This window comes from Alexandromys fortis, unplaced genomic scaffold (genome assembly GCF_014885135.2).
Source record: "Alexandromys fortis isolate MF-2015 unplaced genomic scaffold, M_Fortis_MF-2015_v1.1 scaffold_84, whole genome shotgun sequence".
Taxonomy (NCBI): Eukaryota; Metazoa; Chordata; class Mammalia; order Rodentia; family Cricetidae; genus Alexandromys; species Alexandromys fortis.
Window position 1 is genome coordinate 839,252 of NW_026068017.1, and position 27,861 is coordinate 867,112.

General features: G+C 42.0%; 1 protein-coding gene across 1 annotated transcript in view; it reads right to left on the minus strand.

Annotated features, from left to right (window-relative positions):
- The window catches only part of Zzef1 (zinc finger ZZ-type and EF-hand domain containing 1), a 137,114-nt gene that overhangs the window by 42,014 nt on the left and 67,239 nt on the right, over positions 1 to 27,861 (minus strand). Inside the window, 15 exon segments of the mRNA XM_050162721.1 lie at positions 1,974 to 2,106; positions 2,629 to 2,803; positions 3,878 to 4,155; positions 6,345 to 6,481; positions 8,008 to 8,158; positions 10,304 to 10,473; positions 11,550 to 11,812; positions 12,874 to 13,039; positions 14,461 to 14,599; positions 16,750 to 16,879; positions 19,225 to 19,386; positions 19,961 to 20,080; positions 24,414 to 24,578; positions 25,945 to 26,410; positions 27,376 to 27,469. Of these exon segments, the coding sequence (XP_050018678.1) occupies positions 1,974 to 2,106; positions 2,629 to 2,803; positions 3,878 to 4,155; positions 6,345 to 6,481; positions 8,008 to 8,158; positions 10,304 to 10,473; positions 11,550 to 11,812; positions 12,874 to 13,039; positions 14,461 to 14,599; positions 16,750 to 16,879; positions 19,225 to 19,386; positions 19,961 to 20,080; positions 24,414 to 24,578; positions 25,945 to 26,410; positions 27,376 to 27,469 (2,749 nt within the window).

Here is a 27,861-nt window from a genome sequence, read left to right on the forward strand (position 1 = left end):
GGGGGGAGGGGGGGGAGGGAGGGAGGGAGGGAGGGAGGACAGCATAACAACAAATACCAAAATATCTCTCGGAATTTTTTTATCCAGAAAAATTATGCTTCATAAAGATTTGACTTTTAATTATGTATACACGCCTGCCAGTGTGAGAGCTTGTACATGTCAGTAAGTACAGTGCTCATGGAGACAGGAGTGAGTTCTGGATTCCCTGTAGCAGGACTTACAGGTAGTTGTGAGGCACTAAATACGGGTGCTGGGAACCAAACCAGGGTCCTCTGCATGAGCTCTTAACTGCTGAACCATCTCTTCAGCCCCAGAAAAATAATATTTGAAAGATAAAGTCAAAGCCGGGAGTGGTAGTGCGCACCTGCAGTACCAGCACTTGGGAGAGAAAGGCAGAAAGACTACAACTTCAAGGCCAGCCATACAATCTCGTGAAAGTTAGTCTCAAAAACAAGGACGAGGTCAGAACATTTTCCAGATAGATTTTTGTGACAGAACATGGACTACAAGAAATGCTAAGGGAAGTGTTTCAAATCAGAGAAAATTATACTAGATAGACTTTTGAATCTGCAGAAAGCAATGAAGAACACCAGAAATAGTAAATGTATAATTGAGTATAAGATACATTGTTTTCATTTAGAAAAACTCAGTAATAATCACTCACATTTTAAAGGCCAACATTACATACTATGAGATTTACATTATGTGCAATAAAAGTGTGACTATAATAACACAGAGTGAAGCAGATATGGGGCACAAATGCAGTGTTTCTACACAACTGCAAAGTGGAATAACGTCTGAAGACAGCACAGGTGTGTAGAACAAGCCTCAGGGCTGTCTCCCAAGTGCTGACTAAAGTACTGACTACTCTGACACCGGAGCAACAGTTAGTTAGCACCAATGACAGGCGTGAAGTAAATCTTTAGAAAATAAGAAAAGTCAATCCAAAAGAAGACAAGAGAAGAAAAAAGAGCTAAGAACAGAAGCAAATGGAAAACAGGCAAGGAGATAGCAGAATTAAACTCAATCAAGCATAAAATACCTGAATAAGTATTGAAGCAAGGGACTGTCAAACTGGATTAAAGAAGACTGGCTATATGCTATCTCTAAGAAACCAATTTACATGTGTACTATGTTTATTAATTACTATTACTATTTTATCTGAGACAGGTTTCATTATGCTGCCCAGACAGGCCTCAAACTCACTATCAGGCTAGTCTTGATTGTGTGATCCTCCTGCCTTGGTGCTGAGGTTACAGACATGTACCACTATACTCTGCAAAAGAAGTCCAGTTAATTGTAAAGATCTGAGCTGGTGAGATAGCTCAGTGAATATCAGCATTTGCCACCAGGCCTGATAACCTGAGTTCAATCCCTAAGGCCTCAGGTGTTAAAATGAGAGAAATGATTCCCACAAATTGTCCTATGATCTCCACATATGTGTGTATGTACATAAGCATGTGTGTGTGATGTGGGAAGTTCTTCTGTATATGAGTTGCTTTTATTGGTTAGCAAAGAAGCTGCTTTCGGCCAATGGTTTAACAGAATATAGCCAGGCTGGAAGAGATATAGAGAGGGTAGGCAGGGTCAGTGAGACACCATGTAGCTGACAGAGGGGAAAGATGCGAACTGGTAGCTGGAACATTGTAGGAAGGCCACGAGCCTTGTGATAAAATCTAAAATAATAGAAATGGGTTAATTTAAGATGTAAGAGTTAGCCAGAAATATGCTTATGCTATTGGCCAAACAGTATTGCAAAGTTTCTGTGAGATTATTTTGGGAGTCTGGGCACCTGGGAAAGGAAAAAGCGGCCTCTCCCCTCAACATGTGTGCACACAAATAAATAAATGTAATTAAAAAAAATTAAACTATCACATGCAGGAATAAGAATTGAGGCATCTTCATTGGTTTCATAGCATGCAAGGACTAGACCATTTTCTTCCATTCTTAGGAGACATAATTATGCTTAGGACCTGTTTTCCTTTTCCTGGTTTTCACATCGACAATCACAGCTCTATTCTTCTCAGTGAAGTGCTTCAAGATGATCACATTATGGGGTTCATTGGCGTTATCCATATAAACACAGCGGGTTCCCACACAGAGGACCTAGAGCATTGATGCGGGAAGAGGCATTTAATTAGGCACAAGCTCAGTCCCTTTTGCTTGCTTGCTCTTCTAAAGCACACAGGGATGGGGGAGTCTTCTTATTCACAGGATCAAAGGATTGGGTGCAGACCTGGCACAAAATTAGTTTAGGTGTTTGCCATAGCTTTGCAGGTCCTCACCCCAGTCAGATGAGGCATACAAACTGAGAAAATCAACATGAGTGCCAGAGTGAAAGACAACGGTCTCTGAAGATCTTTGTAACTGAATACATTATAGTTACCTACTATTATTCAAAGCTAGAAAAATTAATCAAACGTCTAACTGTTGACAATGCAAGTATAACAACCACACAATTCTGAAAATATACCAAGACTATAAAAGCAAATTATGCAATTAAAAATTTTTCCAAGACCATTACAGATACATACACACATGCGTATGCAAGAATGTGTGTGTGTGTGTATGTGTGTGTGCATGCACATGCCCTATAGACTTTGGCAAACAGGCTTTCAGATGCTGTACCTGGGGGAAGCCGACAAGCACCAGCAGGGTAAAGATGTTGGTGTGCTTCAGCTGGAAAGGAAGCTGCTTGATGCAGTGGTCTGTAAAGGTAGCAATGACATCTCGCCACAATGGGGCACTGTTGAGTGACCGAAGGATCTCTGCCATGGAGCAGGCCCAGTCCAAACCCACTCGGCTAGAAGGCAAGAGCTCCAATGTTAGGTGGCAATGTGTGACGCTACACCCTCACAAACATCACAGCTCACTGTCCTAGATAGTCAGACTCATGCAAAGAACCATCCATTACTTAGCTTAAAAGTTACCAAAAGGATGCTTTTCACATAAAGACAAGTGAAAACAACAAAATCCGTTGCTTATATACTCAGCCTATAAACTCTACCTATAACTATGTTCTCAAATCTCTGTAAAACAGTGGTCCTCAAACTTTGGGTCATGACCCATCTGGGGGGTGTCAACCAACCCTTTCACAGAAGTCATCTAAGACCATCTGAAGGGATGGAGAGATGGGTCAGAGGTAAAGAGCACCAGCGGTTCTTCCAGAGGACCCAGGTTCAACTCCCAGCATCCACATGGCAGCTCACAACTGTCTAGAACTCCAGTTCCAGGGAATCAAGTACCCTCACACACACATACATGAAGGCAAAACACCAATACACATATCAAAAAAACCATCTGAAGACACAGATATTTACAATATGATTCATAATGTAAAGAAAATTAAGTATAGGCATTAGGGTTGAAAGGTTTTCTTCATAACATCAGCAAAATTACAGTTATGAGTAACACTAAAAATGATTTTACGGTGGGGTGACCACAACATGCGGAGCTCCAGTAGAGGACCGCAATGTTAGGGAGGCTGGAGTCACTGCTCTAGAGTGTTCTCTCCACAAGCACACACAGACACACTCATACTCACAGTCCTACTCAGACAGGCGCTTAGAGATGCATATGGACAAATCAAGGTCATTTTCCTTCTTTATTTCACATTTGGTATTATGATTATTGTTTTTATAATAAAAACACTTTTTAACCCCAGTGCCTACACTTAGTTTTCTCAGGAAAAAATCTACCCGAATAAATCTCATCAGAGTAGACTGGCAGGTACTGCTAAGGCTCTCAGCTATTTCAGTGTGGAGCTGTGAGCTGGATTCTCACAGCAGAGCCTCAGCACTGCAGCACATTGAAACTCATCAACAGTGAGTACCACAAAGGGTGGAGTGGAGGCTGAGTATGTGAAAACTAAGGTTACCTGTCCAGGCAGACAGCGCCCAGGCTGAAGAGCAGGTGAGTGGTCTTCCAGCCATCTGGCACAAAGCCATTGTCTGCTGCAGCGAACAGGTTGTGTTTGGCTGAAAGGACCTTGATGACTGCAGTGTCCACCTCTGCTGGCAAAAGACGGACAATTAACTGGCCCAGAAGACCCAGGGTAAGGTGGTAGGTTTCATTCAGGTGGCCTGCGTTGGAGATGACAACCTGAAACATGAGTGGGAGGACGTGTTCCAGGTCTATCAGGGGGACTGTGGGACCCTGTCAACAGAGAGGGGAAATCTCTTTAGTACAAAATCCAGTCAGCCACATCATCTATACATGCCCCCCATTCATGTATTACAACTGGCCTAATTCCAGTTTCAAAAATGACATGTGTACAATCTACTGTAAATAAAATAAATAAGTTCAAGTATCATCTTATCTTTTAAATTTATTTTTTTACGTGTGTGTGTGTGTGTGTGTGTGTGTGTGTGTGTGTGTGTGTGTAAGTGCAGGTCCTCTGGAGCCCAGAAGAGGGAGGGCAATGGATCCCCTGATGTTGGAGTTACAGGTGTTGAACCTCTGGACATGAGTGCTGGGAACCAAACTCCATAAGAGTAGCAAGGACTCTCAACTGCTGAGCTGTGTCTCCAATCCCTTCTTATTCCGCTTCTAACATTCCTTTATCCTTAAACACTTGCTTTTTTCTTCCTTTCCTGATGATGTTCATTATAAAGAATTCAAAGAACTAAAAAAAACACATAAAATTCAGACTTTCCATCACAGCCCCTCTCTAATCCACCAGTGTCAAGGAAGTAACAACTACTAACAGTTGGATGGACAGTTTGCCAACCTTTCTCCATAAACATCTGTAAGCAACACCTGCAAATTATCCTCCCTCCCTCCCTCCTTCCCTCCTTCCCTCCCTTCCTTCAGTATGACGTGCATGTTTGCACATGTGGAGGCCAAGGAAAGACCTCCAATGTTGGTAACTTGTACCTTGTCTGAGACAGGGTCTCTTTGTTGTTTGATTCTGTATACGTCAGACTAGTTTGCCTAAGAGTTTCAGGGGATTTTTCTGTCTCCACCTACACCATTGTCTCCATGAGGAGACACATGTTACTCTAGCCAACTTTTTTTCCCCTCACTTTATTCTTGAAAATCTTAGATGTTTTGAATTGGAAGATCTAACAGCAGTATTGATTTTTGATATTATAAACTATTTGTATTATATTAAACCATCATAAAGATATTACCTAAAACTTCTAAAAGTGTGCAACAGCCAAAACTCTATCCAATTATGAACCGCTATTATGGTTAGTTTTTTTTTTTTTTTTTAACTCTGTCCAACTTTAAGTGGGTTCTGGGATCCTCAAGCTTCAATGGTAAGCGCTTTACCTATCAAGTCATCTTCTCAGCCTTATTTTTCTTTCTTTAAATAATGTCTGCATTTTACTTGGCTTCCAATGCTATACTATTAAAAATGCCATTTAGAAAACAGCTGACTACATTTAAACCATTTATTATTTTCCATAGGAAAAAAAGAGAAAACCGGAGAACTTCTTTAATAATTGTGAGTTAGCATAGTGAGTGTGATTCAAGAGGGAACTGTATACATACTAGTAAAACAAAGCAACAGTAGCACTAAAAACTCTTAGCAATAAAAAAATGAACCACATTTTGCTAGCTCTAATTCCTAGCCATGAGAAAAAACAAAACATAGTATTGTTAAAGATGTCAGTTATTCCTAAATTAATATATATCTAATGCTATTCCAAAGAAAATAACTCACCAGATCTTAAAGGGGAAAATTGACAGGGTCTTGCTAAAACATAATACTAAAATTCATATAAGATATGCACATATGAAGAGTTCAGAAAATTATAAGAATACTAAGGATATAGCTAAGCTAGATTCTTTGAAGATATTAATATTATGAAAGTTACCACAATAGGGGTAGCCAGATGGCTCAGTGGTTAAGAGCATTTGCTGCTCTTGGAAAAGACAAGATGGGGTTCAACTCCCTCTAACTCCAGTCCCAGGGGATCCAATGTCCTCTGGCCCATGGCATCTGAAAGCATGTGGTGTGTATAAACTCATGTAGGTGTGTGTGTGTGTGCGCGCACACACATGATCTTCAGAGGCAGATGAATCTCTGTGAGTGAGTTCGAGGCCAGACTGGCCTACAGAGCTAGTTCCAGGACAGTTAGGGCTGTTCCACAGAGAACCCTGTCTAGATAAACCAAAAAAATATAACTATAAGAATAAGAAAAATAATTAAAAAACAGTCAATCGCATTCATACAAAATGTAAGTTCAAAGGAGAAATTAACTTTAATTCATAATCGTCCCCTCCCTCAGGACACAGAGCTGTTGCTAATCATTGGTTTTGGCTTACATCTTATCGCCATTTTTCCTGTGACTACAACCACCCACTCTTCCACAAAGAAAACATTGCCTGCCTCTTACCGACTTGATGGGAGGTAACATGGCTGCTAGCAATCCTAAAATCCTCTTCTGGGAACATTCTGCAAACACCTGCTCAGGGTTTGGAGTAACTGCCTTCTCTTCTGCTGTCTGAGATGACACTTCTGGACGTTCAGCATCTATGCGGGAAAACACATTCAGATTTTGCCGGGTTTCACACACAGAGAAGGCAACTAAGCCACGACACTGTCCTTGTGATCCTATAGAAGGGAGCTGGATATTCTATAGATGAAATAAGGCATGGTAATGCATGCTTGGAACCCTAGCACTTGACAGGGTGGCTAACCAAGAGTTTGAGGCTAGGCTGGGCTACACAGCAAGACTTCGTTTCAAAAAGAAGAACAAAGAGGCTGGAGAGTTTGCTCAGTGGTTAAGAGCACTGGTTGCTTTCCAGAGGACCTGGGTTTGAACCCAGCATCCACATGGTGGTTCACAACCACTTGTAACTCCAATTTGATTCTCTGCCTACACCAGGCACATACTTGGTACACAGATATACATGTAGACAAAACACCCATAGACATAAAATTATAATCTTTTAAAAAACAAAAACAAAACCCATAAAAATAACAAACTCTATTGTTGAACACTTTTTACAGCCACCTTCTCAAGGAGGCCTTCCTGCTCCCTAATTGAATAGGAACGGTCCTCCCTGTTCTCTGACCCTGCTCTAAACCAGATGCTCTCTAGCATTTGATTACCCTTTAACATTCTGCATATTTGTGTTTGCTGTTCATTATTTACCCTTCTGATTTTTGCCTCTTTTGTGATATACCTCAAGCACTTAGCAATGTCCCAGAACATGGGGGTACTTGACACTTACTTGTTGCCTATGGACCAGAATGCTAATCCTCAGGGGAATCTGACTCTGGTAGACTTTGAGGACCTGGCATGATGTTTACTGCTTCTGAGAGTTGGCCCTGAAGACGGTGTAGAATCTACTCCCTTCCATTCTATTATAGAACAACCAACCAGTGCTACCTGAAGCATCTCCTTCAACCCAACACTATACCTCCACCCTCCAAAACCCCAGCTCCAAGCCCACCATGTCCATCTTTTCACAGCCTGAGGCCTGACCATCAGAAGCATGCAGCAGAGCACCACAGCAGCTCTTCTGTGTCATGTTCCAGGGCTCTGCACACCTGCATGAGGACTTCTCCTCATGTTAGTTCTGGAACCTACTAAGAGGCCTTTTCTCACAGTGATTTTTGCCTGATGTCAGCCCCTACTGCATATCCTGGCACATGCAAGGAGCTTTACATCTCCTTCTACACCGCTTTATAAAGATAAAATCTGCTCTAGATCGCAATCAGGGCTCGCATTCATCACCCTTCTCCTGGGACCACTTTCAATGACAGTTATTTGAAACCTTCCTGGATTGTGAGTTCCAGGAGGGCAGAGGCCATGTGTGCCTATGCCTATGTTGGTAGATTTCACCCCCGGGATCTCAACAAAGAGAAGGCTCTTGGTAAATGCATGGACTAGATAAGCTAAAGTATAGGTGATGCAGGGTTACCAGCTGCAGCTGAACAGAATGGAGAAACCTCAGGTACTGGACAATTTCCAACTGTATGTGACAGTGCAGACGTGATGACGCATGCACTTGGAGAGGAAGGAGTGGGGTTAACAGCCATATGTTCCTGACCTGGAGGTCCTGGAGGCATGTGAGCATTTGCAGGTGCATCAGAAGTTTGGGTTTGGTACAAAGGGTCCTTCATTAAGGTGAGACTTTCACCTGCCGTTTTCCTCTGCTTATAATCCAAAGGTCTGACTTCTTTATCTGCAGCTCTCTTTCCCTAAAAACAGGAGGTAAATGTAAAAAAATATAACAAAAATGTACTCCATATATACTACTGTATACAACTGTTAGTCTTTCACAAACTAAAAATCTTTGGAATATCCTTAGAAAAATGTCACTGATTTCTTAGAATAAACCACTACTCTACAATAATGATTCTCCCATCACATCCCCTGATCATCTTGGAAGTGCCATCAGAGCTTCCAGGTCACATAAGCAATGGCTGATAACAAATCTTCAGTATATTCTGTTTGGCTTCCAGAAGCCAAGAATGGAAAGTTCTTTGGGGGAAAAAAATGAAGTTGTTGATTTTCTGCTAGTACAATAGAGTGGTCATCTTTATATATTTTACTTTTTTGCAGAAAAAACAGACACAGGCTGGGAGATGCCTCAATCAACAAAATGCTTGCCATGTAAGCATGAGGACCTAAGTTTGGATCTCTAGCAACTATGTAAAAAGTCAAGTGTGGTAGACAGTGCCTGTAATCCCAGCATGGGAGGACGCAGAGACAGGGATCCCTGGTGCTTACTGACCAGCTAGTATTGCTGAATTGGTGTTTAGGTTCAGTAAGAGACCTGCCTCAAAAAGAATAAGGTGAAGAGTGATAGAGGAAGACTCTTGATGTTGATATGCACGTACACATGAAAATGTACACATGCATACAGCATACACATACCAAAGAAAAATAAAACCCATCTTTATTTACAATCAGAAAAGTATTATATCTACTATTCTCTTTAATGCTATTATAAAGATAAGGTTACATCAAATCTACACATAATATTGTTTCTCCTGCCACAGATGAAGATATTTTATTGATATAGAAATGAATATTCTCAGGGTATAGGACAGAGGTATGAGCTCAGTGCATAAGAGGCCTTAATATACAAGCATGAGGACGAGTCAGATCCCATCACTCATATACACGTTTTGTTGCCACCTATGGGAGGCCTGCCCCTTTCTGAACAGAAACAGAGAAGGAGTGGATGTGGGGGTGGGAGGAAGATGGGGAAAATGAATGAGAGGAGAGGAGGGAGGAAAGATCGTGGTTGGGATGTAAAAAAATAGACTGGATGTGGCCATGAATGTGTTATACCTGTAACTGCTGCCAAGGGAAGAGGAAGGAGGATTGCTGGGCTTGTTGATCACATTAATTTCAGGTTCTGCGAGAAATCCTGCCTCAAGGACTCTGGCAGAGAGTAATGGTGCAGGACACGCAAGTCCTTTTCTAAGACGGAGCTTACTGTGTGCATGGTCTAAACACTTTACATGTTTCTTTCAAGTGTGGACAGCACATAACTCCTACAATAGCCCTGTGTTACAATCACTATTATTATCACCCCCTTTTACAGAACGTACCTGCACCTATACGCACACACATACACACACACACACACAGAGAGAGAGAGAGAGAGAGAGAGAGAGAGAGAGAATACAAAAGCCAAGCAAGAATGGCCAGTGGGCCACAAACATGGGGTCAATCTGAGCATCAAAATAAATAAAAACTCAAGTCCATTTTTGTGTAAATGAATGAACACATTGATAGATGGTGACCACAATGTTGTGGGCAGCTTGCTACAGATTCTTGTAGGATGCTGAGGGCTCACAAATACACACAGTCCCGGGAATAAGGTGAGGACTGCTGTCCCTTCTTGTGTAAGGTAATCTGTGGCAGGTTAAAATGTTGTGTGGCTACACTGTTGATGCTGAGAGACTGGCAGGCAGCTTGAGATTATCCTGACCTGGTACCTTGATGGGCTTACAACAGAAACACCAGTGGCTCCTGCAACATTGGGGAAATTTACAGCATGGGCTAAAGCTCTGAAGGCAAACTTCTGCAAAAACAATCTTTTGTTAAGTTATTTAATATTATTTTAAATTAACAAAAGGATGTTTGTTGTGCCACCAACACAGATCATGCTTGGACCTATAAAGGTTTTTCTGTCGATACACCTACCCGTGTCTACTTGTTAAAACAGTAAACTTTTGTTATTATCTATCTGTTGGCTGAATATAAACCAAAGTTGAGCACTGAAGTCTTCAGTTTCATAATCCATGCTCTTAACTTCCCTGTTGTGCCTCTTTGTGTGACTGGCTCCCTGAATGCAAGCTGTGACCACATAGCAAAGACACACTACTTACACTGCAGGGCACTAACAAGCTCGCATCTGCTGGCTCCTCAGCAAGCTGAACTTTTGTCTTCTCTAGTTGGTCCTCTGAGGTTTGGATGGACATTATTCCTGGCAGGGCTTGATTTTTTGAGGTAGAGTCACCATCTGGCAATACACCAAGAAGAGCTAGAGCTTTAAGACCTGGAAGGGGAAGAAACAAGAACACGGTTAAACATTCACAACAGGGATATTACTGGCGAGTGCCACAAAGTTTAACCACTGTATAGAAACAGATGGCTTGGCAGGAGTGGGGGTGTCACACAAATCATACAGCAGTTATCTCTGGCAGCCTGCCATGCCCCTCCTGATCTCAGATGGGAAAGACAACAGCAAAGGGCACCTGCACTTTAAGCACAATGAAACACTGAAGATACAACAGGCGACAGGATTGTTTTAAAAAATAGAAACTTTTTTTTCTGGTAGTGCCAAGTAACTATTATTATTATTTCCTGAGACAGGGTCTCACTATGTAACTCTGGCTTGCCTGGAACTTGCAGACCAGGGTGGCCTTGAACTTGCAGAGCTGTCAGAGCGCTAGATTAAAGGCATGTACTGCATTATGCCTGGCTAGTGACTAGGTTTTTAAATCCCCCCACCCACAGATAGAGATATCACCCCCCTTCTCCGTAACATAAGTATGATTTCCTAGTATCAATTAGGGTGAGGAGTCTACCATCGGAGAGAAACTAAAATGTCTCGGAAGTTTAACATTTACACTACTTTCTTTCTAAAAAAGTAGTCAGAATTACTTCAGTGAAGTCAGAACTAACTCATTATTTTGTTATTTTGAGAAAGGGTATCCAAGTAGACCCACTTAACCTCCACAGAACTGGATCTGGATGTGCGTGGTCACACCCAGACACACACCATTATTTGTAAGCAGCTTTCATCTTGGATACAAGTACATGTGGATTTGTACTTCAGGTATTAAAAAAAAAAACATGGATTCCTGAGCAAAGTGAGAGATTCAAATATTACAGATCCATGGACTCCCCGAATTTTACTATTAATGCTGCACTGTGTTGTCAGGGAAACACTTTGACTAACTAAAAGCTACTTTATGACAACAGTCCTCTAGAAAGAAACTGAGACTTAAGTTCCAGGCTATGCTGAATCCCTCTTGTATACTACCTCTGAGCCTTTTATGGCTGCCTGGGCTTTCTGGCCAACAGCAAGCAGAGGCAGGGCTGGGGTTCTACATAGGAATAGTTAGTTACCTTTGCCCTGGTGGGCCTTCATCAGACAGTCCCCAACCAGCTGCATGCACTGGCTCCGCAGGGAAGCAGCGTTGCTGCGGGCCCGGGGGTCCAGCTGCTCCCCATCCTCGTGCTCTGTGCTGGTCAGGTGGGCACTATAGAGAGCCAGGGCAGCAAAGAGCAACCAGGAGTAGTTGTGAATATAGGGCTGGATGAGCCTCTGCCGGTCACTGATCCGGATGGTCACCATTGGGTGGGCTGTGATGCTGTGGGTTGGCAAGTGGCTGCAGAGACAGGAGAGTTTTAAGGCCTACAGCATTCGTGAGACTCTGACAAAGATACCTAGAACCTCAGGAGTGTATGTGCTTTAGTCACCAATAGGCTGTGGTTACTGAAGCTTTAAAGAATACTATCAACTCTTTCCCCAGAGAAATGAACAAACACAAACACTGGGCATCTCACATTAGCACTTCACAACCTAAAGCCTGCACATGGGAACCACGCAAAGGAAGACAGAGTTCAGAGATTTCTGAGGGTGTGCTACTGAAATTTGGTAATATAATGTAATGCCCATAATTTAAAAAGATGAATTACAAGATAAAGGAAAGAAATGACTTAAGGTTTGAAATGTGTTTTAAGTACTTGAAGGTGAGCCACTGTGTGGTTCCTGGGAATTGAATTCAGGACCTCTGGAAGAGCAGCCAGTGCTCTTAACTGCTGAGCCATCAAAGGAAAATATATTTTGAAGCCATGAACAGATATAACATATCTTTTTACTATTCTGTTGGTTTTTAGGTTAAGCTCCCTAATGCATAATAAAATTTCAATGGATAAAAAAACAAATAAATAAGGTAAAAGAAAGGGATGTAGTAAGCACTCATGATGCCATCTCCCTAACTGATGAATCCGAGGACACAGGGTGCACTGTACTAATCTCTCCTCTTCTAAATATTTTAAAAATTGTATTAAACAAAACAAAACCTTTCTTTTAAAAAAAATAAGAGAGGGGCCACAAGACAGCTTAGTAAGAAAGGCATTTAGCAAACCTGGTGACCCGAGTTTAATCTCTAGAACCCACAAAAAGGAGAAAAGAGAGAAGTGACACCACAAAACTGTCTTCTCATCTCCACATGTGTATGCATGCACGCGTGCACACACACACCTAATAACAATACAAATATTTTAAAGTAAGGAAGGCTAGCAGTATAGCCCAGGTGTAGAGTGCTTGCCCAGCATCTGTGAAGTCCTGGGTTCAATCCCTAGCACCACAGAAAAAAGCAAAACACCTCCTTTAAGTAAAGACATAGCCCAAAAGGTCATGGTGGTGGCAAGACAACTGACATACCCATAGGAGTATTTTTTTGCTGCATAGCATCCATAGCAAAGATCAAAGTCATCACACACATTGCAATTCATTCTCCGGCCTATGATCAAACCCTGGCAGTGGTCACAGGTGAACTCCATGTTGACCATTTCATGATCATCTCCATGGCCCTCAGGCTTCACTCCACCTGAAGAAAAACCAGCAGTGTGTGAGGTGGATGGGGTAGAGGGTCCCCCAGAATGCTAGCAAACCGATCCCAACACCAGAGCCATTTCTCATTTACTACTCCAGAAGGCAGGGGTTCCATGGAAGACTAGAATGCCCCAGTGGCCATGAGCAAGCATATCAATGATATTCTCAGCATAGAACTCTGGCAATGGTCCAGCTGACTGATCCCCATCCTACAGTGTCACAGTCAAATCAAATACATGCCAAATTACTACCATGACTACTATTTGGGAGAAAAAGGCCCATGCATTTTGTGAGTTATCTCTTACACCCCATCTCTGATAGAAGTTACACAACCACTGGTGTGTTCCTCTGGAGCACATCAGTGATCAAGTTTCTGTTCTTTTTTGTCACTGCAGAATTATAGGTGAAAATAGACTTCAGAACCCCAGACCCGATGAGTAAGAGAAGAACAGACATGAACAAGACAAGGTACTCTGCTCTCAGTCTAAGTCCCTGCTCAATCTCCTCACAGCTGGCCACTTCTGTTTCCAGTGTGACTAGAGTCTCCTAAAGGAGAACAACACGGACAGTCTCCCCTGACCAAAGCTTTGGCCATGGTAACATCCTAGGTGTAAACTGTCCCTCCTGTCTTCAGACTATTCAATTCCTTAGCCTAGCATCTCAGGGTCCTACAACCTGGACCCTGTCCATCTTATTCCATCACTTAACTAAACAGATACTCAAGGGTATCTATCTAAACTCACTGAAAGCACTCCTTCCTGTCCCTGAGCTTGCTCTGCTCTTGATGGTAATGCTATCTTCAGAGTTTTGCAATGCCATCCAGTTTGAACTTCCTTCAAAGATCAATTCTTACCCTATCTCCTCCACAAGGCTTCTCTGTAGAGAGCTGCAATATTTCCAAAATTTTCCAGAAATACTTTGCTTGGCTCAGTTACAACAGCATATGCATTTATTATGTGGATACGTTTGGTCTCTGGTAGACTGTATTTCCAGAACAGCAACTGTGTCTTTTACTGCTGGATTTCAAATACACGGAACCCTCCAGGACTCACTATTGCAGAGAGGCTCTGCCCTAGCACCTATGAGACAAGTATATTAAAGAATATTTCAAGCTTATTTTGCTTGTTCACATATGTTGCTATTTGGAACTACTGTGTGATTCGGAAGCAAAATTTCTTAGAAACTTATCTGGGCCTGCATTAATTAGTCCTGAGAGTTTATCAAGGGCCTCCCCAGCAGGATGGGAGATGGAAGGATGCCAGATAGTAGCAGTAAAGCTCATCATTGAGTTGAGGGAGAACGAACCAGAGACACTGGACAATGTCTCTATTCAGCACAATGAATTTTTAAAATGGCAAAATCACAGAAAGCAGAAATGACTGTTGCTTGTGGACATGGGATTCCCTCTGAATTTACCAAGGAAACAAGTCTTGCAAAGGTCCATGTCACTGCATTGCAAACATCGGTAGCGATGCCAGGGGGCAATCTCATCACACCCATCACAAGAGATGTCCACATTTAACAGGTCACAGTAGCGAGCAATAAACATGTGCATCTGTAAGGTGAAATGAACACAATTAGCCAACAGCCTTTCTGTTGTGGCCACTGTTCATTAATCAATTCATTCACTCAATAGAAACCTAGGAGCCCAAGCTTTGTACCAGGTGCTAGGATTTGAAGTTGGATAAGCAAGTACCCACTTAGGAATTCCCTCAAGCAAACAGATGATGGTCATACTATGTGGGGAATGCTTTGAGAGGCAAATTCAGGAAGCTCAGAGAAAACAAAGGACACTATCAAAGGAATCTGGAGGGTCAAGGAAGGCTTTTCAAGGAAGACAATTCCTCAGGTAAAACCAAGAACAAACAGATGGTAGTTGGGTGGAGACAGAAGGAACAGCAAAGTCCACAGAAGCTTTCCTCCTGTAAAAAGGGAGCATAACACGGGCTGGGGATGTAGCTGAGTGTGTGAGCACTTGCCTAGCAGGCATAAGGCACAGAAAAACAAAAAGAAAAAAAAGGACATTTTTTTTTGGTTTGCCTTTTAAAAAGATGTTATTTTATTTATGCACATGTGTATGCCGATGTATGTATATGCCAGCAATGTATGTGTACCTGCAGAAGCAAGCATTGAATTACCTAGAGATAGAGTTGTCAGCCACCCAGCATCGGTGGCTAGAAACAAAACTTGGATCTTTTGGAAGAGCAGCAAGTGCTCTTAGCCACTAACCATATCTCTAGCTCCAGGGCTTCTAAAATGGGCAATATACAGCATGTATAATAGAGTACAGAGGAGGAATAACCAGGTGAAGTTAGAAAGGTAAACTACAGGAGCCTACACAGCTAGTGTTTAAAAGCAATTTTTCAACAGGAAAGTAATGGCAATAGATCCGGGCACTCTGAAGGTTCCTCTGGTTGCAGAGCAAAGAATGGATTGATAGACCAAGACAAGGGTCAGGGAAGCTGACTATGATACAGCTGTTCAAGTAACTCCATGGCTGTAATAAGGGCAGGGATTGAGCTGTTAAACAGGATGAGGAAAGTAGGCAGATTTGAGAGTATTAAGGAGGCAAAGTGAGAAGCCTTGGTGACCAAATTAATAAAGGGACTGTCAAGAATGACACCCAGATGTTTGGCTTGGGTACTTGTTAGACAATGGAAATGCTAACAAGCATCAAAGGAGGACTCTTGATTCTGACACATTAAAACTGCAGGGCATGGTGATGCTTTCTCATGATCCTAGCATTCAGTAGACTGAGGCAGGAGGGCAAGTTATAGGCCAGTCTGGACCTCTTTATAAACAAACAGTACTCTGGTTTTTCCTCAGATCATGTAAGTTTTTCATTTTTAACTAACTAGCTAACCACACAACTAGCCAACAGACTTTCTATTAGCTAGCTAATTTCCTTCCTGGGAGCAGATAGTAAGAGACTGTTATATGAGCAAGCTACAGGGTTACTAAAAAGTACTTGGTGGTTATAAGGTAGTTCATTTTAGAGTCTGCATATGAGGAAACCAAGTCAGAAAGTCAGTGTTTGGTAGTAGATGGTATGTTGTAGGAGAAGAAATCTGCCAGGTCATCTGAGCACTACAGGATGCTCTCATTCAGACATGAACTTGCAAGAGAGAAGTCACAAGTCCCAGTTGGTGTTTTCCTCTTAAGTATCACAGAGGTACTATAATGGACAGAGCAGTTGGCAAACAGAAAGTACTTAATATGGGGAAATTAGTGTCTTCATGATGCCAGATGTCTGACACGTGTAGTGGCAGATGGGACACCTTACATAAAGACAGACAGCCTGCCTAAGTTGATTCCTCTACCATGTGCATCATTAGCTCTCATAGGATAAACTGGAGCTGCTTCCAAGCTCACCTGATTATCATCTTTGTAATTGGAATGCTGCTTGCCTACAGGAGGACAGTGTGCCAGCCCAGAGTATGAGAGTCCCAACTTTGGCAATTCCATTTCTCACTAATTTAATACACTGGAATCTAATAATGTACATCAGCCTTATTGGACACTCTGCTGAGAGCCTAGTCCTATGGAAGTAAGCCACCATGATGGATCCCACCAGGATGAAGACAGACATTGGTCCTGAATGTTCCCAGAAGCCCTCTGGGAGACATCATCCAAGCACACCCCAGGGACACCCTCCTCTCCAAACCCTAGCAAGTCACGCAGATTGCTCTAGTTGAGAGGTCTTACTTTCCTCTGCTTCTCTGGATCCTCTTGAGCTATTTTTTCATACCAGGCTTCAAACATGCCATCCTGACACTCATCCATCCACTCCGAGTTCTGCTTGGCATCAGCGAGCTCATCTTCTTCACTCCACTGGCTGAAAGAAGGATGTAATGAGTAAAAGGCATGCTTCTTACAATATGCAAGGAAGTGCTAGTTAGTAGATGCTGTGTCCCATAAGTTTAACAGACTGGCATTTTGAAATGATGGAAACTGATTCTCAAAGCCTCAGAGTTATCTGCTATTTAGATTTATGCTCAGAAAAAAATAAATAAAAATAAAAATAACATTTCTTAAGCAGATTACACTGAGTAGGGCAAACTTATCATATGCCAGGTACTGGAGTCAAAAACGAAGATTAAAACAAGTTTAGTTGGGGCTGGAGAGATGGCTCAGTAGTTAAGAGCACTGACTGCTCTTCCAGAGTTCCTGAGTTCAATTCCCAGAAACCACATGGTGGCTCATAGCCACCTATAATGAGATTTGGTGCCCCCTTCTGGTGTTCAGGTGCACATGGAAGGAAGGCTGTATACATAATAAATAAATAAATTTTAAAAAAAGTTAGTCAGGCATAGTGGCACATTTCAGAAGGCAGAGGTAGTAGAAGCAGGTGGATCTCTGTGAGTTAAGAGGCCAACCTGAACTATAGTGAGTTCCAAGCCAGCTAGGCCTCCTCTTATACAGTCTTCAACTAGTTCTGAGGGGTCCGTGTGAAGGGTATGTGCTCCTTCTCTCCTCCAGGGCTGTATCGTGCTGGCACAAAGCCTTCCCGGGCTGACTGACAGCTGAAGAACCAACTGTCACCCAGTACTGTGTCCCCCTGTCTGCCCTCTTACAGCAGGTCAAGGGATAGAGACAGCCTTATCTGTGGAACTACCTCACTGGCCCAAGGAGACAGCTTTAATTGTCCCCGCCTTCCCAGAACATCTTTTTAGAGTGAAAATACTGTTATCTCATTCACTATGTCCCAATTCTCCTTTTAACACCTATTCTTTGGTTTCTCTCCCCTCCAAAAGTCATGGATTGTAAGTGGGCTTGAGCAGGTAGAGACACATGGGTCAAAAGTGGAATAAAGCACCTCCCTCTTGAGAAGTCCACATCTACTCAGAGGCATATAATACTGTCTTTTCTTAAGCCCCACTCTCTTAATACCTGGGTTTAAATCTATATTAAACTATTGTCTCAATAAACTCCAACCCTTGTTTTAAAACAAAACCAAAAATTATTTTAAAAAACTTTGCATACTATTTTCTTTTAATGTAGGGGAGACTATAAACAGTCCTCCATTATCATAAGTTCTATAGTGAAATTTCCCATGTTTGGGGAAATAGAAGGGGTCAGCACAACCCAAGGGTCATGGCTGAGCCTCACCCTGGGAAGGATCACCTTCTGGATTATGGTGTCTCCCTAATGTAGGAGGGTCACCTGTCTATGTGTTACTTTCATTGCTTAATAAAGAAACTGCCTTGGCCTTTTGATAGGCCAGCCCTTAGGTGGGTGGAGTAGACAGAACAGAATTCTGAGAGGAAGAAAGCAGAGTCTGGCAACCACCATGAAGCTCCGGCCTGAGATGGACGTGGGTTAGAATCTTTCCTGGTAAGCCACAGATTATTAAATATGGGTTAAAGCAAGATGTGAGAATTAGCCAATAAGAGGCTGGAACTAATGGGCCAGGCAGTGTGTAAATGAATACAATTTCTGTGTAATTATTCTGGGGCTAAGCTAGCCATGTGGGAGCCAGGCGGGACGAAAAGCTGGCCTGCTCGCCTGCTCCGCTACATCTCCCCTTCCAGGCAAATTTTGTAGACTATTTTTTTTTTATTATAATCTAAGTCCTTAAAATATGCAGGACACTATAGTGGCTAACAGTACACAGGTGTAAAATAAAAGGATGCTCCAATTCCACAGGCTATTAGGAACCCCCCAAAATGAAGATAATCCTCATCTTCCAAGTTTACAACACTACTGATGCCAATTTACCCTGCCCCACTGTGTACCAGGCACTATTCTTGACACTCAGAAATGGAACTTAGTCTCAGAGGTAGCTCTAAAGATGAAGAAATGGAGGTTAAAAAAAGAAAGATTGGGGGCTAGAGAGATGGCTCAGAGGTTAAGAGCATTGCCTGCTCCTCCAAAGGTCCTGAGTTCAATTCCCAGCAACCACATGGTGGCTCACAACCATCTGTAATGAGGTCTGGTGCCCTTCTCTGGCCTGTGGGCATACACACAGACAGAATATTGTATACATAATAAATAAATAAATTTTTTTTTAAAACAAGTTGAGTTTAAAAAATAAAGGTTAAAAAACTTGCAAGGTCACACTCAGTTCACATGTGGTGAAGCCAGGAAAGATCACAGACTAGCTGCCAAGCCCATTCCCTGGGCTCCACTCTACCCGTGCCCCTACTCTAGGAACAGAAAAGGGTGGGATTGTGCTCTTACCTGATCACACTGTCATGGACACTGATATTTTCTTGTGACATGTTCATGAGAAGATCTGGTAACTGAATGTCAACAAAGAAGGCAAGATCACTGGGTTCCCAGCCCATATCCAAAAGATGAAGCAGGGCTGTCTGAACACAGGATAAAGCAGGGAGCAGAGACCTAAAGAGACCACATAGGTGACAATTACCAAAGTTGCCCACTGCCAACAGGGACAGTGTAAGTTGGCAGCCTGCTTTGGTACTAATTTGTAAGGCAGGGTTCTACACAAATATCCTTTGATATCCTTAGGGAAAAAAACAAAAACCAAAAAACCCAACAATCTGAAAAGTGGAAAGTGAGTTTGGAGCACCTGACAGTGAGGGAGTGAACAGTGAAGTCATGCACTGATGAATGACAACATTAGGGCAGGCCCAAATTAGCTGAGGCTAGACAGCTACAGGGGTACGTCTGATTTAAGGGTTACGTCTAAACAACTTACTACTTAATCTGCTTTGTACTCGAGTTTTAATCTACACATAATACATCAAACACTGAAGATAACAGGCTATAAACTCTTAGATTTCCAGAAACCTATCCAATGCACACATTTTATACACACACACAGAATATACTAGTAAGTGAATATTTGTGGTTAATTTTGTGCTTTTCTGGATTTTCAACATCAAATGTGTGTTTCATTTATAATCACAAAAGATTACATTTTTCGGCAAGAAATGTAGAGGCACTCCAGTACCTGTCGTTTATGCTATTAAATCCTTTAATTGCTTTAACCAAAAACAGAACAAGTTGATAGTAGGTGTCTCGGATTTCTTTGTGTAGATCAGCACCGCAGCCTTCCAAGTGTCCAAAGTAACTGGAAACAGAGAAAATCGCCAGCTTAATATCCAGGACAACTTCAAGTTATTAATCTTTATCCCTCACACAAAACAGCCAAGAAGCAGACAGCTGAACAAAGAGGCATAGAGATTGGAATAAAAACAGGTACAGTGCCCCCCCCCCCCTTTTCAAAGCAGGGTTTCTCAGTAGCTATGGAGCCAGTCCTGGAACTAGTTCTGTAGACCAGGCTGGCCTTGAACTCACAGAGATCCTCCTGCCTCTGCCTCCTAAGTGCTGGGATTAAAGGCGTGCCTGCCCAGTACAGGGCCTTTTGAGAGCAAGTACAGTTGGGTCAAAGGAACAGTCCAGCCGAAGTATAGCAGTGACAACTACTCATCTCTCTTTGTTAATCAAACACAGCAGCCGTTCCCACTACATGAGTGTGCCATGCTATGTCACATGCTTTCTTTCTATTAGTTACCTCATTTAGCCCCCTCTATATCAACATGCCCCCAATCTGTTCTTCCTTCATTGATAACTTTAGTATTACATTTTATTTTTCTGTTTTACTTTTTTTTTTCCCCCAAGAGAGGCTCTCTGTGTGAGGTCTTGGCTGTCCTGGAACTTACAGAAATGCCTATGCATTCCAAGTGCTGGTTCACTGGCTTTTCATACTTTGACCCTTGCACCTAAGTGACTAAAACATCCATGGAAATGATGCCTCCCATTTCTTTTTCTCTTGATTCTCTGTCCACTTCACTGCTAACGATTTTCACTTTGATGGCCCTTCCTTAACATTGTCATCAGGTGAAGACTCACTTTAAAGCTACCCCACCAACAAATTCTTGTCCTTTTTCAATCCTAGTGGGCCCCAGGCAAGGAAGTCACACTATGTCACCATCAGCTACATCCAGCATGCTCATCCTCTGTTCTTTTCTCAGCTTGGATTCCATAATCTACCCTCATACTCCTATGTTAGAAACATCAGCTCCCTGGCCTCTCTCTTTCTCTTTCTCTGAGGAATTCCTCTTGTATAAGGATCTTACATTATTCCAAAACAGCTGAATGTAGGTGGAAGGACCAGCATGCAATTGAGCTGACTAATGTCATTTTAAACTTATAGCCATCAGTTTTTATTCTTTCTCTTTAAAAATAGTATTTCTTTTAGGCTTGGCATGGTAGCTCATACCTTTAATCCCAGCACTTGGGAAGCAGAGGTAGAGGATCTCTGTGAGTTTGAAGCTAGCCTGGTCTTCTACCTACATAGCAAGTTCCAGGAAAGCCAGGACTAAAGAGAGACTATGTCTCAAAGAAATAAACTAAACAAATTTTTAAAATTTTATGTGTATGAGTATTTTGCCTATATGTATGCATGTGTAACATGTGTGTGCCTATTCAGAAGAGAGTATTGGGAATTCCTCTGGAACTGGATTTACGATAGGACCTACCATGTAGGTGCTGGAAACTAAACTTAGGTCCCCTGCAAAAATAAATGCTCCTATATCCAAGTCAACTCTTGCTGTGGGACAATGGTCTGTACCCTGTCACTCGTATTTTAAATAAACACTGATTGGCCAGTAGCCAGGCAGGAAGTATAGGCAGGGCAACCAGGCAAAAGGTAGAGGCAGGGCAACGAGAATTCGGGGAAGAGGAAAGATTCAGTCTGCAGTTGTCACCCAGACATAAAGGAAGCCAGAAACAGAGCAAGCAAGATGTGACTGCTTCGCCAAAAAAGGTACCAAGCCACATGGCTAACACAGACAAGAATTATGGGCTAACATAAATTATAAGAGTTAATAAGAAGCCAAGCTAATAGGCCAATCAGTTTATGATTAATGTATACCTCTGTGTATTTCTTTGGGACTGAACGGCTGCAGGACCGGGTGGGACAGAAATATCAGATAACAAATGGTGCCCAACATGGGGCAACTGCATCCACAGAAAACCTGAGAGAGCTTGTGAATGGCTGCAGGATCAGGCAGGACAGGAAACCTCAGCCAACAGACTCTAGCCCCTCACCTTTTTTTTTTTTTTTTGAGAGAAAGTTCCACATTGTCCAAGCTGGCTTGGAACTTACTACCTCTACTGGTCTCAAACTCAAAACAATCCTGATTCTGCCTCTTGAACACTAGGAATACAGAAGTGTACTACCCGACCCAACTTACAAACAATTCTTTAAAAAGTACTTGAAATTGTCAAGCAGTTTAGCAAACCGGCTGTCTTAGTTTTTGTCTCTACGTAGTCTTCCTGCTTTTCCTTGAATGGTCACTACCTTCTTCTCTATCTCATTTCACTGATGACTCTCTTCATCTTTTTATCTATCTATCTATCTATCTATCTATCTATCTATCTATCTATCTATCTATCTATCTATCTATCTAGTTTTTTTGAAACAGGGTTTCACCGTGTAACACAGTCTTGGAACTAGCATTGTATAGACTAGACTGGCCTCAAACTCACAGAGATTTGCCTGCCTCTGCCTTCTGAAGTGCTAGAATTAAAGGAGTGCATCACCACTGGGTTTCTCTGTAGCTTTTAGGAACCTGTCCTGGAACTAGCTCTTGTAGACCAGGTTGGTCTCGAACTCACAGAGATTCGCCTGCCCCTGCCTCCCAGGTGCTGGGATTAAAGGCATGCACCACCACTGCCCAGCCTCATATCTTATTTTAAAAACAGAATGATCCCATTGGAGTCCCTCATCTTTGTAGTACTCCATCTACCAACCAACCTGTATCTACTGAACTGTTGGAATGTCCTGCTTTTTCCTGCTGGCACTGACAGCACTTCCTAACCTTTGCTGACTCATCCCCACCAGCATATACTCTAGTATCTTCACACCTGTATGTGCAGGCCTCATGGTAAAGCACATGCTGAACTTGAGCAAGACTCCAGCTCAGTGACCAGCACTGCAAAACAATACAACCCTTGGTTGCTCACATCCTCTTCCAAGAGCCACCATATTTTCTTGCTCTTTTTTTTTTTTTTTTTTCTAATCTTGTCCTTCTACGTTACCAACCCATCATCTTTCATCCAACTGGGCTTCAGGCTACAATTCTCCAAAACTGTTTCCATTTCAATCCACTACTTCAATCTCAAACTCTCACATCAGTATCTGACTCAACTGACCATTCTAGGGGTTGAAAACACAGTATTCTCTTGGCTTTCATGACACCACTACCTGGGTTGTCAATCTACCTCAAGGGCCACTCTCCATCTTGATGGCCTTAGTTGATCCCTCTTTCTCTTGACTTCTAAATGAAGACTCAGTCCTACACCACTGCCTGTCTAGGATTCATCTGTTCCATGGCTTTAAATATCATCCACATGTTCATGATAAACAAATTTTATCCCTAGTCCTGATTTATTATAGTACCTTAGATTCTCATCGTCTCATTATCTTTAAAACAGGGAACGGAGCTATGGCTCAGCAGTCAAGAACACATGTTCAATTTACATCACCCACATGGTGTCTTACTCCAGTTCCGTAAGTCTTGTTCCAGGAGATCTAATGTCCGATTCTGACCTCTAGAGCATCATGTATGCAAGTGGAGGTTGGGATCAGAGGTGCAAAGACGTATACATACAGACAAAACAGCCATACACAGAAAATAAAAATAAAAATAAAAATAATTAAGGTGGTGGTGATACAGGCCTTTAATCCCAGCACTCAGGAGACAGAGGCAGGTAGATCTCTGAATTCGAGGCCAGCCTGGTTTACATAATGAGCTCCAGGAAAACCAGGACCGTTACACAGAGAAACCCTGTCTCGAAAAAGCAAATAATAGAAAAATAAATAGTTCAAACATATGGCAAAAACAAAATTTAAAATTTTGTCCCCATCTGTGTCTTTCATTACCCCTTCTCTCAGTAAAATGTGACACTATCCACAGAGCTACTCCAACCAAAATCCTAAGAGTTTCTTTCCCCATGTTTCTAGTATCTTTCATTTATCTTCTCTGTCTCCCAAATAATCCTGATGTCATCCCCTTTTCTCCATCTCATAAGGCTCCATTAGAAAGAGACCTTGCCTGTCATATCTCTTTTGTCTATATAATACTTAGAAAGGTGTCTGGCACAGCACTTTAAATGAGCACTGCATCTAGCTAGCACACAGCTTCTAGAAACCTTCTAAGAGTACGGATACACAAAGAACACAATTCTTACTGTCAGGTAAAGCAGACAAAGCCGTAAGAGAAATAATCATAGTCTTGGTCCTTATGAAAAGAATATAACCCATTTTTTCTTGAGATGAGAGAACATGTTAACCAAAAAAATAAATTTGTATCATATATGGAAATTATTGATACAGAGGCCAACTAGGATTTCTGTAAAATGGCCTCTCCTGGCTTTTCTGACATATTTATACTTACTTTGTAAAATCTTTCTGGCAGGTCAGAAGTTCCAGTAGGAAAAGTATATACGGTGGATGGAAGCAGTGAGGCTGTCCAAGGGATTCTGTACAATACTGAATTATCCTCAGGACTTCAAGGATGCTCTGTGCTTGGGCTTTCCGCAAAGAAAGAACCTTCACAACACTGAAGACACAGTTCAAGTCAGGGATGCCGGAAAACAAACCCTTCCCCCACAGTCTGAAGCCAAATGAACAAAAGTCAGTCCTGATGTAAGGGACTGGGAGTGTCAGAATGAGCACTACCTATAGTCAACACTTAGTGGAGCCACAAACCAGTGTGCACCAAGTATGAAGAAGTGTTAACAGCCTGCTTGCTTGTTTGTTTATTTATTTATTTATTTTTAAGATAAACAGCTAAAAAGGAACTTTGGTATCTTTACTTTCCCTAAAGAGGCAAAACTTTAATTCTTACAGCAGGAAATTCCTCATTAACATAGGCCTATGGACAAATAATTTTTTCAGAAAATATCAAATCCTAAATTTCTCCCTTGCAATATGAAAAAATTTTGAGTGGTAGTATCTTTTTAAGCTAGGTGTAGTGGTTTATGCCTATAATAACAGTACTCAGGAAGCTGAGGCAGAGGGATTGTTTTAAGTTTTTGGTCAGTCTAGGCTGCAAAATAAGATTAGTATCAACAACACCAAAAAAATAAAAAAAACATGAGGGAAAGGAGAAGGAAACAGAAAGAGGAAGAGGAGGAGCAGGAAAGAAAGAAAGTGAAAGAAAGGAAGAAAGGAAGGAAGGGAAGAAAGGGAAGGAAGGGAGGGGGGGAGAAAGAGAGAGAGAGAGACTTTCATTTTAAAAGATCATGGAAACATTACTGAGATATATGTTATATACAGTGAAGGACACAATTTGTTTGTTTTTTGACACAGGGTCTATCTACGTAGCCCCAGCTGTCCATGAACTTACAGAAATCCACCTGCCTTTGTCTCCCAAGCACTGAGATTAAAGGTGTCTATGTCAAGATGCCCAGCTACAATTCTTTCTAAGACACGTCTCATGTATCCCAGGCTGTCTGTAAAATCAGGATGACCTTCTGATTCTTGTGCTCCACCTCCCGAATGCAGGGATCACAGATAAACCACCACACAAAGTTTTAACATAGTGCAGAGGTCAAACTCACAGCTTCTTCATGCTGAGTGAGCACTCTACCAACTGAGCTATATCAACAGCCCACAATGGACCAATCTTATTATTTTCTTAAGGAGAGAGGAAAAAAAAAACCACCAAGTTTTTTATCCTGAATAGTTTAAAACAAGTCTGTATGTACCCCAATACTATTGGCTCATTTCATTTCAAGTCTGGATGTATCCTAAATATTATTGGGTCATTTCATCTTATTTAAAATTTTTTATGCACTATATTTTGATTGTATCTTTTCTCTTATCCCTTATTGTTCATTTTAAACATGAACTTCAAGCCTTTGGCTAGAGTGGGTACCTACAGCTTGAAAAGGGAAAGTGCTGGAAGAGAATGACTGGCTCACCTCTCATGTGAGAGTGACTGATCTTTTATGAAGTCCATGACATCCTTCAGCACAGGGTATTTCTCTTTGACTGTGGGGACTGGCCTGGTCTCCTCCATGGATCTGAAAGAGAGCAGCCGAAGTCGCCCTCGGGTGAAGGCAGGCCGCCGGGTGGGTGTGGATGGCGATGAGGGCTCTTCAGCTGTGGACACTTCTGTAGCAGAGGGGCCACTGCTTGGTGGTAGCTTTGGCTGGATCTCCAAGCCAGGACTCTTGTCACCACCTGTAGTCGAGGCTGCAGCTTCTGTAGGGGATGCTGAAGCCTGGAAATGCTCTTCCACCACAGAGCTTGTCCTCTGGCGCCTGTCAAGTGGCTGGAGATGATCAGTTTCATCAACAGGCACCAATTTGTCACAGTTTTCTTTTGAACTTTTGCTTGTGGGCAAAAATTTCAGTAATAAAAGACTTTTCTGAATGCATTCTTTTGCTAAATGAAAACAAATAAAAACAAGAAAAAGTCAAAATTAAACTTACAATCTACTTTTGGAGAAAGAATAATCTATTTAAACTTCATAACTAATGGCAAGAAATGCCTTCATGAGAGCTGTTCCATGTGCACCTACTGACAGAACAGAATCAGGTCTTATCTCACTGTACAAATCAGGATCTTGCCACGAGTATAGCACACTTTCTAAAGTTGTATAGACATGATCATTTCAAACACATCTAGATATAGCAGTAGAAGGACCCTGCTATAAACCCAATACTCAGTCTCAATAATTGTCAACCACAGCCAATCTGGTGTCCTATTCCCTCTCCCTGATAACTTGCACACAGCTTTTCCTGTCACTGCACTTTCATCTGTAAATATTTTATAAACACAGTACAGCCAGGCTGGAGAGATAGCTCAGTGGCTAAGAGTGCAAACTATTCTTACAGAGGATCAGAGTTTGACTCCCAGACTGACATCAGACAGCTTACAATTTCTTGTAACTCTAGCTCCAGGGGATCAGAAACACTCCATGGGCACTGCACTCATGTGCACATACCCAGAGACAAATGAATATATATATGCATTTATATATAAGTTTTATATATATATAGATGATATATATGCATTTATATATGTGCATATATACATTATTTAAAAAAGTCTTAAAAAGTATTAACAGACATTATGCATTCTAAAAATTAATAGTAGTTATTTAATTTCCATGGCTAGTCAATGTGCACTACTTTAAACATCTCATACGAGAGAAGTCATTACAAAGATGCTCCACTTCAAGCGTGTAGGTGAACAGTAACTCCTCTGTGGCATTTTCTCCATTTCCTTTCTTACTTCCCTAGGTCAACACGACTCAATTAAGATAACCTGGAAGGTGGGCACCTATTCCCAGGTTTAGAAAGGAAACCCAATGGCCCAGCTGTGGAAGCTCATATTGGCACACTCACCCAGGCTCTCTGGGTTCACCTCTGCTGCTTCCAAACCACGTTATTCTTCTGCCTCACTTCCCAGGCTCACCAGGGACTTCTGCTTCATCTCTAACTGGGGAGATGACAGGAGCCACACAATTAAGCTGTCAGACAGAGTAGCAACTGCAGCCATGGAAAACTACTTCAAAGTCACATGATGCTGAGACAGTGGAGGACATCACAGCTATGCCCAGTACAGACACAGCACTGAGCTGTTTTTGTTTGTCCTAGGAGCAGTTGAAGTAAAGGAAACCCTCTTCACTATGTGATATCTGAAAGGAGTCTGTACTGTAACTATATTACTTTAAAAATTGAAGACTAGGTCAGGTGATGGTGGCGCACGCCTTTAATCCCAGCACTTGGGAGGCAGAGGCAGGCGGATCTCTGGTCTACAGAGCTAGTTCCAGGACAGGCTCCAAAGCCACAGAGAAACCCGGTCTTGAAAAACCAAAAAAAAAAAAAAAA